Here is a 13,350-nt window from a genome sequence, read left to right as displayed (position 1 = left end):
CCCTCAAAACTCTAGTTTTTCCCTTCTTATTTGAGGAGAAAAAATGGGGTTTTGATTTTTGAGAATTATGACCATTTATTTCTTTGATTTAGACATGTGAGAATATCGTTTCGCATGCCCCATAACTATTCCTGATGTTTCGTAGCCCGCGATGCGTTAGTAATTGATCCAGGTAGCGCTCTGTTCCCTTCATCCTACGGCTGGATGCTTATCCTACGGTTGACATTTCCCCTTGAATTTTGAGCGGGATAACTCCCACTTAACTCTACCCCCTATATAATGATTTTGGTGGGTTTACCTTTTTCTTTACTTCACAAATTCACACACTCTTAAGACCTCTCAAACTCTCAAGCCCTTAAGACTTCCTAAATCTCCTTACTCTCAAGAAGCTCCTGAAGGGTTACTTGTTCTTATTTTCGTAAGTGTCTACTTCCTTAAGATTTTTCCCTTCTCGGCCAACCTCCTCGGCCTTCTAATCTTTCGTTCCTTTTCAAAAACATTTCCCTTGAAATTTCCTTTGATTTGCTTAGATGGGTAGATTCAAGCATCTGGTAGATTCCCCCGCCAGTATGGAGGGCTTTACGGCCAAATATCACATACCATAGGGAGTTGCCCTGCGGTATTATGCTCCAGACCAAATACTAACACACAAAGAAAAAGGGGAGGTCATCATTCCTATGATTGCTTTCATAGAGGGAGGAATGACGCTTCCCATGGGTAAGGTGACTCGAGACTACTTAATTAACCATAGGTTGTGTCTCTACCAATGTGCGCCCAATCTATTTAGAATTTTAGGTAGTGTCGATTCTTTCAATGAACAGATGGATTTGAGACTCACCTAGCACGATGTCATTCATATGTATAAATGCCATTCACTCACTGACTTAGGCTGGTATCAATGTCTTCACTGTCCAATTTGGGAGGGAGAACTAGGTGGGATACCATGGGTTAGGTCCCTTAGCATGAAATTTAGCTCTTTTAGCCTTACTACCTTTTGTTTTAGTATTTTGTTCTCCTTCGATGATGGGTTTTAGTGATTTGACCATGTTTTGCTCCTCAACTGTTTTTCCAGATAAAAGGCATGTAGCGCCCCGCCTCAGCTTGGTTAACGTCCACGACCTCAACAAAGGTAGTGAGGATAGGTAGTTGAGGGCGGTCCACCTTATTTTGGACTTTGAGCCCATCTCGGACTTTTTCCAGGAAGTGGGTCACACGATCAGGGCAAGCGACCCTAGAATCTGCAGAATAGACGTCTCTATACCTAGATTTCTTGCCTGAGAGGACATTGTACCTGCTGGGCTTCCTCCCGTTCTCCCTTTCCCTGAAGCAGCGACGTCGAGAGAAGAAACTGCCTCCTCGCACCTATCACTCGAGGAGGAGATAGATTAATTCCACCTCGAGGAAGATAGAGAGGAACAAAGGGATCCCTTCATCCACATTTTAGACTAGGAAGACGAGTTTGATAGGATTTCGAGTGTGTGCACCCCAAGTCTAGTAATTGTAAAAGTAGACGACAGCTCCGAGAAGCAAGAAGAAGAAATGTTACTTAATTTGAGGAAGGGCTTGAAGGACCTCCTCAAGGGGAGGCATACAAGGTTGTTTTCCAAGGAGGCCCCAAAATCCCAGCCCCCCTCTTCTCTACCCCCTCCTCCCCCTCCTGTTATTGGCTTGCTTCCCATACCCAATCTGAAGAAGAAGAGGAAGGACTAGGAAATCGAGGAGGGTGAGGTGATCTGCTAGGAAACCAAGAAGCAGAAAACAACTCAAGATAAAGGGCGGGCCACCTCAGTGGATAGCAGGCAGGACCCAGGAATGGTTGAGGTGTGCCAACAACAGCGTACCTGGACTCTTCAACTAGAGGTGGATGGAGCTACCATCCCATTCAACTCCTCAATTAGGGAGTTTCAGAGGGGACACTCCTCCCACATAGCTGAGGCCCTGGAGCAGCCCCTCCTCCTGCCAAAAAACACGGCTGCTTTGAGGCATATGAGGCAGCCCAATCTCTTTATGTCTCTAAAAAGGGACTTGGCCATGGTAGATTCAACCACATCTTTTAGTTTAAATGCTAAGCCATCCTCCCCGTTTGTTTTATTATGACTATCTTATTATACACATACATTTCTATGACATGGCATTCTCTTGTTGTTTTTGCATAAGTTATCCAGGAAGTTTTTGTGGCCGAGGAGTGGGTCAAGGATGCCTGGAATGATGTTCGAGTTGAGGCCAACCTCCGCGCCGAGGCCAACAAGGCCTTGGGCACATTCAAATAGAAGAATAAAGAGCTTACTAGTAAGTTGATCACTAAGGAAAGGGCACGTCTAAGTGCTGAGGCAGGTTTAAAAAATGCAGAAGAGCAGGTCAAGGACCAGTGTAAAAGGTTGTACCTTACTGAGATTGACTTGGCCACAGCAAAGTAGCAGGTCTTGGAGTTAACTACTGATCTGGAGAAAGCCAAGGCTGTTGCTAAGAAGGTTGAGGAAGCCTCAAAGTAAGTGTCCTATAAGCTGGGGGTGTAGGAGACAAAGCTCCGACTGGCAGACGAACTGGTCGAGGTCTGCAGGGACTACTGCGTCGAAACGTGGCAGGAGGCCGTCAACCTCGCAGGAGTCCTTAGCACCTCGAAGTGGAGGGAGGCCAGGAACATCTTCTATCCTTATGACATCCATGAGGTTCCTGCCGACCTCCCTCCTTCACCAGTAGAGCAACCCCTCACCACCGAGTCCTTCCTTCCCCTACCCGAGGTCCCAAAGGAGCCCAGCCAGGTTGGTGAGCAAGGCCTTAGGGTTGATAAGGCCAAGGAAAAGAGTAAGGGAAAGGAAATCTCTGCTTTAATAGAGGCCAAGGACGCTGCTAAGGCCAAGGACATTGAGAAGACAAAAGATGCTGAGGATAAGTCCAAGGACGCGGCCAAGGCCAAAGACGCTGTTGCCATGGCAAAGGAGTCTGAGGACAAATGCAAAGATGCTGCCAAGGCCAAAAATGTTCCTACCTCCAAGTCTAGAAACAAATAAGACCCTCTTCTCAGTTCCTAGGCTTAGCTCTAGGATTTTATTTCTTCTTTCCCTTTCTTTTTCTTTTGTAGCTTTCCTTGTGTATTTTTTCTTTTGTAGTGACAATCTGTCATTGAATGTATTATACTTTCATTTTATCTAATGAAAAGACTTCACTTTTTACTTTATGAACCTTTACTTTTCCTTACAATATTTATTCTTTGGTTGGTGTAGTTATAATTTTGCTCTTTGATTAGATTTAGGATTAATGATGTTGCTAGCAGTATTGAATTGCTGCTACTCATATTCTAACAAGAACTGATAATAACGCATTACTGCTAATTCAGATAAACTGAACAAGTATAAACAATAAAGAGAATGATCATATGCTTGTAATGACAACTAGACCTCCAGCAGGGAAGACTGAATCTTATAGAGATGAACAATGTATTTATCAAAAAATAAGCAAGGCAAACAACCCTTATTCTGCCCAACACTTAGATTAATATCCAAGAACATTAACTTACTCAAGGCCAGTGATCCGAGGAGTTGAGTATAACCTGGGATCTATTTTGACACTTAGGAAAATAAATAAATTATGTATAATTTACCCAAAGTATGTGGTCCGAGAAGCCAGACATGACTAAGGTTTTGTTTAACACTTAAACAGATGTTATTAAGTATTAATTTACCCAAAACTCGTGGTTCGGGGAGCCAGGCATGACTAAGGTTTTGTTTAATACTTAGAAAGATGTCATAGAGTGTTAATTTACCCAAAGCATATGATTTGAGGAGCCAAACATGACTAAGATTCTGTTTAATACTTAGATAGATGTCAGGGAGTATTAATTTACCCAAAGTATGTGGTTCGAGGAACCAGACATGACTAAGGTTCTGTTCAATACTTAGAAAGATGTCATAGAGTGTTAATTTACCCAAAGCATATGGTCCGAGGAGCCAGGCATGACTAAGGTTCTGTTTAACACTTAGATAGATATCAGGGAGTATTAATTTACCCAAGTATGTGGTTTGAGGAACCAGGCATGACTAAGGTTCTGTTTAATACTTAGATAGATGTCTTAGAATATCAATTTACCCAAGGTCAGTAGTCCGAGGAGCCAGACATAACCAAGATTCTGTTTGATATTCAACAAATAATAGAACGCATGACACATAATATAATAAACCAAAAATATGGTAAAGACAACTTTTATTAATAATAATACATTCTCAGGTTGTTTACATTCCAGGGGCATGGTATAACATTTCCATCTAGATCTTCAAGGTAACATGCACTTATTCCTACCACTGATGTGACGCAATATGGTCCTTCCCAGTTAGGCCCCAACTTTCCTTAGGCTGGGTTCTTAGTAGTACCAAAAACTTTTCTTAACACCAAGTCTCCAAGTGCTAGTGGTCTTAGCTTCACATTGGCATCATACCCTTGCTTGAGTTTGTGTTGATAATAGGCCAATTGGACCATAGCATTTTCTCTTCGCTCTTTATTTAAGTCTAAGCTCTTCCCTAACAACTCATCATTGTTGCTTGGAGTGAAAGAACTTGTTCTAAACGTCAGGAATCTAGTCTCTAAAGGGATAACAGCCTCGGGACCATAAGTTATTGAAAAATGTGTCTCCCCGTTGACCTACGAAGGGTGGTCTGATATGTTCAAAGGACGTGTGACAACTCTTCTACCAATTTTCCCTTTGCATCGTCCAACCTTTTCTTGAGTCCATTCACTATGACCTTATTAAAAGCCTCGGCTTGGCCATTCCCTTGAAGATAAGCCGGGGTGGAATACCTATTTGTAATTCCCAAGTCACAACAGTACCTCCTAAAGGCCTTACTATCAAACTGAAGGCTGTTATCTGAGATGAGGGTATGAGGGATCCCAAACCGAGTGACAATATTCTTCCAAACAAATCTCTTAGCATCCACGTCCCTGATATTGGCCAATGGTTCAGTTTCAACCCATTTGGTGAAGTAATCTGTGTCGACCAGCAAATACCTTTTATTCCCTACAGCCTTAAGGAAATGACCTACAATGTCCAAGCCCCATCGAGTAAATGGCCAAGGGCTGGACAAAAGATTAAGGACTCCTCTCAATTGATGAATTTTTGGTGCAAATATTTGGTATTTGTCACACTTCTTCACATATTCTTGTGCTTCCTTTTGCATGCTTGGCCACCAATATCCTTAAGTGAGGGATCGGTGAGACAAAGATCTACCTCCTATATGGCTCCCACAAATTCCTTCATGTAACTCCTCAAGCAGTAGTTCTGATGCTTCAGGGTGTATACATAGCAAGTATGGCCCAGAAAAAAAGCGCTTGCATAATTTTTGGTCCTCGGACAGCCAAAACTGAAGGGCCTTTCTTCGCACCTTTTCAGCTTCTGACTTCTCCTCGAGCAAGATATCATTTTTAAGGAATAACATTATAGGATCCATCCAGCTAGGCCCTGCCTTGATTTGATGGATTTGGACCATGTCCCTTTTCACCTCAGTGGGCTTGCACAAGTTTTCAACAAGTATGACCTGAGGTAAACCCTGTGCCGAGGAGGTTGCAAGAGTAGCCAGGGAATTTGCATGTGTGTTTCCACTCTTAGGGATATGCAGCAAGTTGAAAGATTCAAACCCTGATTGTAAGTGCCTAACCTGATTCAAATATTCCTGCATTCTCATGTCTCTAGCTTCTAATTCCCCCTTCACCTGGCCTACGACCAATCTTGAAGCTGAGAATATCTCTACTGCTTTTCCGCCTATTTTTTGAACTATGGTCATCCCTACTAATAAAGCCTCATACTTAGCCTTGTTGTTTGTGGCCGAGAAGTACAGTCTCAATGATTTCTCAATGGTGATCTTCTCGGGAGATACTAGAACTAGCCCTACTCCAGCTCCCCTTTGATTTGCTGTACCATCAACATATACCTTCCAAGATAAGGGCTCTTGCAAGGAGACCATACCAACTGATTTTCCATCCATGCTTTGCTTCTCTACCTTTTCTTGTAATGAGGTTTTCACGAACTCAGCTACCAAATCTGTAAGGACCAAACCCTTAATAAAGGTGCAAGGCATGTACTTGATGTCAAAAGCTCCTAGGATTGTACCCCATTTGGCAATCCTCCGTGTGTAATCAGCGCTTCGAAGCAGAGACCTAAGCGGAAGTTGGGTCAGGACAACGATTGTATGTGATTGGAAGTAGTGGGGGAGTTTACGTGTTACGTGCACCATCGCCAGAATGGCCTTCTCTAATGGTAGGTAACGAACCTTGGCTTCATGCAAAGATTTGCTTACATAGTAAACTGGCCTCTGTACACCATTATCAACTCGCACCAATACTAAGCTTACAACGTGAAGGGCCATAACAATATAAGCAAATAGGACCTCGTCCATTTCAGGCCTAGACATGATAGGTGGCCGAAAAAGGAATTCCTTAAATTGTCGAAAGGTCGAGGCACACTTTTCGGTCCACTTAAATCCCTTTCACTTATTCAACAACAGGAAGAAGGGTCTGCATCTGTCCGCTGAATGAGAGATGAACCGGTTCAAAGCAGCAGTCATTCCTGTTAGCTTTTGGACTTCCTTGGGATTCTGAGGTGGTTGTAGACTATTAATTGCCTTAATCTGATCGAGATTGACCTTAATTCCATGGTGAGTGACCATATAGCCCAGAAACTTGCTTGATCCCACGCCAAAAGAGCACTTAGAAACATTAAGGCGCAGCTTGTATTTCCTTAGTATCTCAAAAATATCCCCAAGGTCTCCCACATGCTCGGACACCATCTTACTCTTCACCACCATATCGTCTATGTAGACCTCAATATTCTTGCCCAATTGTGGCTCAAACATCTTAGTCATCATCTTTTAATAGGTAGACCCTACATTTTTCAAACTAAAAGGCATCACTTTGTAATGGTAATTTCCAGTAGGAGTGACAAAAGCTGTCTCTTCTTGATCACCCAAGACCAGGGGTATTTCATGGTATCCCTAGAAGGCATCTAAGAAGCTCATCTGAGGATGGCCGACAGTTGCATCTACTAATTGGTTTATCCAAGGCATGGGGAAATGGTCTTTTAGACAAGCTTTGTTCAAATTGGTGAAGTCCACACACACTCGCCACTTTCCATCCTTCTTCTTCACCACCACAGTATTGGCTAGCCACTCAGGGTAGAACACCTCCTTAATGGCCCCAGCTTGCTTAAGCTTTATCACCTCGTCTTTGATAGCATCAAAATGATCCCTAGACGAGCGCTGAGGTGGTTGCTTTTTGGGGGTGACAGATAGATTAACATTCAAATGATGATAGATGAAGCTTGGATCCACCCCCAGAGCCTCGTAAGCGTTCCATGCGAACACATCAACATTTCTCTTGAGAAACTCTATCAGCTCTTCTTTCTCCTGAAGAGGCAGCTAAGCCCCGACCTAAAAAAACTTCTTTAGATCGTCACCTACAACAATTTTCTCTAAATCCTCACACTTCGCCTCCTCGGTTGGCCCATTGACAGGTAACATCGGAGTTTTTGATTGCTATGAGCCTCTCTTAGTAGAGGCCGAGGACTCAACTTCAGGATGATATAAAATGGCAGCCACCAAGCACTGCCTAGCCATGGATTGACTCCTAACAAGCTCTTCAATCTGGCCTCCCGACGGATATTTCACCTTCTGGTGCAAAGTAGAAGAAACGGCCCCTAGGGCATGAAGCTAGGGTCTGGCCATAATGACCGTGTAGGAGAAATAAGCATCCACCACAATAAAGTCCACCTCCACTACCTCCGAACCAGTCTACACAGGTAGTCTAATCTGACCCCTCGGAATAACAATCTTCCCATCGAAACTTACCAAAGGAGAATCATAGGCTGCCAAATCCTCGGGCTTCAGGTTCAGCCCCTAGTACAAATCGGGGTACATAATCTTAACACCACTGCCCTGATCCACCATCACCCTCTTCACGTCATACCCCCCAATCCTGAGCATGACAACTAAAGTATCGTCGTGTGGCTATATGGTTCCAATCTTATTCTCGTCTGAAAAACTTAACACCAGTTGGATACCCATTCTAACCCTTTTCGGCTTAGAACTAGAGCTCTTGGCGAATAACTGAGCCACAGACATCACCCTAGAGGGACAAGAACCGGTCTTTCCTGGAGCAGCGAAGATGACATTTATCATGCCCAAAAGTGATCTTGAAGACATATCTCTCCGAGTGTCTGACCCCGTTTGGCCTCCTTGGCCGTTGGGATGATACAGAAATTGCTTTAATCTTTCTTCTCGGACCAGTTGATCCAGATGATCCCACAAAGTCCTACAATCCTCTATGGTGTGTACCCAGTCTTGGTGGTATTGGCAATGAAGACTTTGATTGCGCCTCATGGGGTCTCCTCCCATCTTATTTGGCCATTTAAATAATGGCTTATTCTTAATTTTCTCCAAAACTTGGTGCACCAATTCTCAAAACACCGTGTTAACCACCTGAGCATTGGCAGGCCCTGATTGCTCAGCAAAATCTCTTCGAGGTCGATTGTTGTTGTATCGGTCCGACCTGAAATCTCTCATCTCCTGAGGGATAACCTTAGTCTTCCCCTTCCCCCGTTGCTAGTTTTCCTTAACCCTCTTATACTTATCAATTCGGTCCATGAGTTGGCGTACATTGGTGGCAGGTTTCCTAGTCAAAGACTTCTTTAAACTGTGCTCGACAGGTAGGTTGACCTTCAAAGTTCTAATGGCTATATCGTCAAAGTCACCATTCATCTCATTGAACATCTCCTAGTATCTGTCTGAGTACGTTTTCAAGGTCTCCCCCTCTCGCATGGTTAAGGACAGTAGGAAATCCAAAGGCCGAGGAACCCTACTACAAGTAATAAAACGAAAGCCAAATGCCCAGGTGAGCTCCTTAAAGGAATCTATGGAACCTGCCCCTAGGCCATCGAACCCTCTCATCACCACAGGCCCCAGACTGGATAGGAATATTTTGCACATCAAGGCCTTGTTCTTGAAATGGATAGCCATTCTCTGGTTGAAGTGGCTTACATGCTCCACAGGATTCGTTCGACCGTTGTAAATGGTGAATGTTGGTTGATTAAATCATCGAGGAAGTCTTGCCCTTTCAATCTTGCGCGTGAAAGGCGACCTGGAAATTTGGTTTAACGCCTTGCTCATAGCGTTGTTTCCTAGGCCTTTGCGAGGCTGGCTATTATACCTACGTTCGTGATGGTGCTCCTCATCGTAGAAGAAAGACTCACTGGGTGGGGTTCTTGACCTACGTCTATAGCTAACATCCCCTTCATCACCAGCAGAAACATTAGAGTTGGAGGGAGTTCGCTTTCGCCATGCATGGCGCAACTTCTTCTTTAAATAGTTAATCTCCAGCTGCGTGGCCCTAACATTTTGTTCCTGAGAGACATGACTCTTACCTCGAGAGTGGCTTCTACTAGTATGCATGATATGCACACTAACCTCTTGGTCCCTCCTGCGTTCCAGATTGAGGAAATCATCTTAATGTTAGGACCCCGTTGATTCTTCCTGGTGTGGACCTGATCCTACCATGATCAACCGTTACACTCACTATCACACAAGTAATTCCCCACAGATGATACCAATTGTAAGGACGCTATTTAAAGCCCAGGCCAAAAATGTAAATGGATCTAGGCCCAATGAGCCCAATACAATGAATTTGTAGAAAGTGGGTTGGAAAACTAGGCTCTAATGAGTTGGATAAGGGTCAGAATGGATTTAGAAGACAATCAAGCAGAAGTAGATTGAATTTATCTGAGTAAATTTGTCCTCAGTACAATCTGAGGAGACCAGTTCTTGTATATATCAATTGAAAATGGTTATAGATACAGTTTTGATTGCTATAGGGCTTTCTCTCTTAATTCTCCGATCCCTTTCTCCCAAGGTCTTCCCTCTAATTTATACTATCTCTCCATTCTCATCTTTACCCTACACATGGACAGTAGATTGCTTATGTTGATCTTTGTCCCATCAACACCCTCCTGAAGTCTTTAGGGGTAACTGTAAGACTGAAAAACGCTGTTCAGAGATCACTTCCTCATTAATGCGGCTAGAGAGTTAACTACAGAGTATTCAATGCGGTGGTAGTAGCTTTCTCTTAGATATTTCTAAGCTCCCATCCCTCCTGTACGTTCGTAATGCATGTCCTAATCAGTGGAATTTCCTGGAAGGTCACCTTGAACGGTAGGATATACATTTGATTTGTACTTGGTTTGTCTGAGGAGATATTCATCCTTGGCCTATTTTCCCCAACCTTCTCACTTGTAACCTACTCATAGGGCTTTGAGCCTAACATTCTCACTACTGTTTATTTGTCCTCGGACCATGCAGCGTCCTCGACTGAGGCCCAAGGCCCAATATATAATTTTGAGCCCTTATCAATTGATATTGACAATTCAAATGAATGTATGGAAGCCTTACTCTTTCTTAAATGATAAAAAGGATTTTTAGAGGTACCTGAACGTAATGTTTGTAAGTATAGCTTTATAATTAAGTGATTCTATATTTGTAAATTGATAAGTTATATGTTACACATATAATAACATAGTATGGATTTATAATCCCAATAAGCGAAAATGGCTTCACTACTAATTATTCTTCGTATAACTTAAAATAGAGGAAAATATAAAAATAAAAAGTAATATTTAAATTTAAAATACCAATAAAAAATATAAGATTTTGAGACATAAAAATGAAAATATCTTTTTTCTTGTTTTGGGCTAAATGATAATATCATTGAGAGGAAAACCACACAAACAAATAAACCAACCCTTTAAATTTTTTAAAACATAAGAATATAGATTCTTTAATGAATCATTTTCATTACTTTTCAAAAGAAAATTTAAATGGTTCTTTCCATCAATTGGTGAACGTTTGGATTGCGTTTTTAAGGGGCGTTTTAGCGTTTGCGTTTGGATTATGGTGGGACCCATGAAAATAGTAACGAAGAAAAACACCAAGGTTGGGAACTGAAACACGTAGCTTATTTTTCCTTCAACGTGTGTACTGTTTCAATCAAACTAGGCATGTACTGTTCCTTTTTTTTTTTTTTTTTTTTTTGGAAGAACTTGTACTAGTACCAGTCATCAACCCAGAAGCTTCTTCATCCAAGAACAAATCATCAATCTTTCTCACTGTGGCGTGCACCACCACCAACACCGCACCAATCAAAAGCGCCACCAAGATGTTCAAACACATGCGTGTTCTTCATGTTCTTCCCAGAACATGACTATTCATGTTCTTGAAACCCAGCAAACCCATCAAAATAGAAGATCAAAACAGTGAAACCAAAACCATATGAATCAAACCCATGCTAAAAAAAAATCAAACCCATCAAACGCAACCTAGCAAACGGAACCGATCAAACCCAGCAACCGATCAAACGTATCTACCCAGCAAACGCAAATCAAACCCACTGCCGATCAACCCATCCACCACCACCGAGGGAACCTGATCTTCGCTAGCATCGGATTGGGTTGTCTTCCTCGGCTCTTCGTTGGCGTGGGGCTGGGTTGTCTTCCTCGTGGATTTACATTCTGAGCTCTTTGTCAGTGTCGCTGAGATGTAGGTCATCCTCTCTTCCTTTCTCTAGTGGGCGTGGAACTCTCTAGACACAGGCGTTAGCTAGAGTGGGTGAGGAGTTAATAGGGAAAAAAAAAAGTAAAAACGCGTTTTCAGCAAAGCTACAATACTCGGACCCAAAAATAATTCGCACGCATTTTTCACTTATTTGTTATTGTATTTTCAATTTTTAATTTTCAGCAAAATAAGTGGTATCTAAACAGACCCTTGATATTTTGAAAGAACAAAAAAAGGGGTAAAAAAAAAGAACACTAATTTTTTATTAAAAAAAAATATATTTGAAAATCAGTATTTTTTTTTTGGAAACACGTGCAACGGCTACTTTATATATAAAACGGCTAGTATTTTCAATTTCTCTCTCTCACTTTCCTTTCTTCACTTTTCTCTTTGAAAAAATTCTCACTTTTTTCTCACACTTTCCCAGATAACACAACCCATCTTCAAAAGCAGAAAATTTTCCCATAAGAAAGTGGTTTTCCTTTCCACAAAAATAGATAGATTCAATTCAAGAAACGGACGGGTTCAAAGATTTTCCCCAGAACAAAGAAAAAGGGGGTAAAAAAAAAAAGAACACTGATTTCTTATTCAAAATTTTTTTTTTTTAAAATCAGTATTTTTTTTGGGAACACGTGCAACGGCTACTTTATAAATAAAACGGCTAGTATTTTCAATTTTTCTCTCACTTTCCTTTCTTCACTTTTCTCTCTAAAAAAATTCTCACTTTTTTCTCACACTTTCCCAGTAAACACAACCCATAAGAAAGTGGTTTTCCTTTCCACAAAAATAGACAGATTCAATTCAAGAAACCGACGGGTTCAAAGATTTTCCCCAGAAAATCTGATCCTCTCTCTTCAAACGGGTTTTTAATTTTGAAATGCTTAATATTCTTAATTTTAATTTTTTGTTTTTGCAGACTACTGAGAAAAAATCTGACGGTGATGAAGGAGAAAAGGGTTTGAAGATTTTCTCTGGTGAGGGGGTTTCCATGCCGCTGCTGGCCGATGATGCCTATGTTAGACTAATGGGTTTTTTTTGTGCTTTCATATGGTTTAGACTTTTAAATTTTGGATAATTTTGAATACCTTTCTTGGTTTTTTATTCTAATTAGTGTGGAATATCCTTTCAAATGTATATGAGTCTTGGGTTTTGTTGGGGTTTACACGGAGAGTGGCTTTTGGGGCTTTGTCTGTGTGTTTTCATCTTGATATTAGGCATATTAGGCATATTTCTTCATTGTGGGGTTTTAGAGTCTTACCATTATTGACAACGTAAACATGATCTTCATTGTGGACTTGAATTAATTTTAATGTTCCTGTTGTTTTAAAAGATTTTTCATTTATTTGCTATGTTTCTCCTCTGAAATTTGTGGCACGTGAAGTTTATTGATTAATATATGATCTTTCGTAAGAAAAATATTGTGAGAAAAGAGAAGTAGTCATCAAGGAAACATTTTTCAAAAACTTTTTAGAATAGCCAAAGAAAATGTATCTGAAGTGTGCTGATCATATAGATTTTAGAGACTCCCATAAAAATTTGATAGTATGTTTGAAGATTACCCATCTAGAATTTTTGTTATTTTCCATCCTGTATTGATTATATTTCATGTCTATTTGATGGGTGCACCCAATTAGCCAAGGAGACATAACCACAAGCACAAGCACAAATCTGAGTCCACCTCACTCTTTCTCTATATATTTATATTTTTTTTCCCTGCACTTGCTGATCATATACAAATCAACTTTTGTTTATGAATTATTTAACCGTTGAA

General features: G+C 41.3%; 1 protein-coding gene across 1 annotated transcript; it reads right to left on the bottom strand.

Annotated features, from left to right (window-relative positions):
• Positions 1-4,658: 4,658 nt before the first annotated feature.
• LOC126728353 (uncharacterized) lies at positions 4,659-6,398 on the bottom strand. The gene is made up of 2 exons (XM_050434195.1): positions 5,219-6,398; positions 4,659-5,029 (listed from the first exon to the last, which is right to left on the bottom strand). Exons 1-2 carry the CDS (start codon positions 6,396-6,398, stop codon positions 4,659-4,661), a joined length of 1,551 nt encoding a protein of 516 aa, XP_050290152.1.
• Between the last annotated feature and the right edge of the window lie 6,952 nt (positions 6,399-13,350).

Source organism: Quercus robur, chromosome 5, assembly GCF_932294415.1.
Source record: "Quercus robur chromosome 5, dhQueRobu3.1, whole genome shotgun sequence".
Classification (NCBI taxonomy): Eukaryota; Viridiplantae; Streptophyta; class Magnoliopsida; order Fagales; family Fagaceae; genus Quercus; species Quercus robur.
This window is presented reverse-complemented; position numbering and strand designations above follow the sequence as displayed.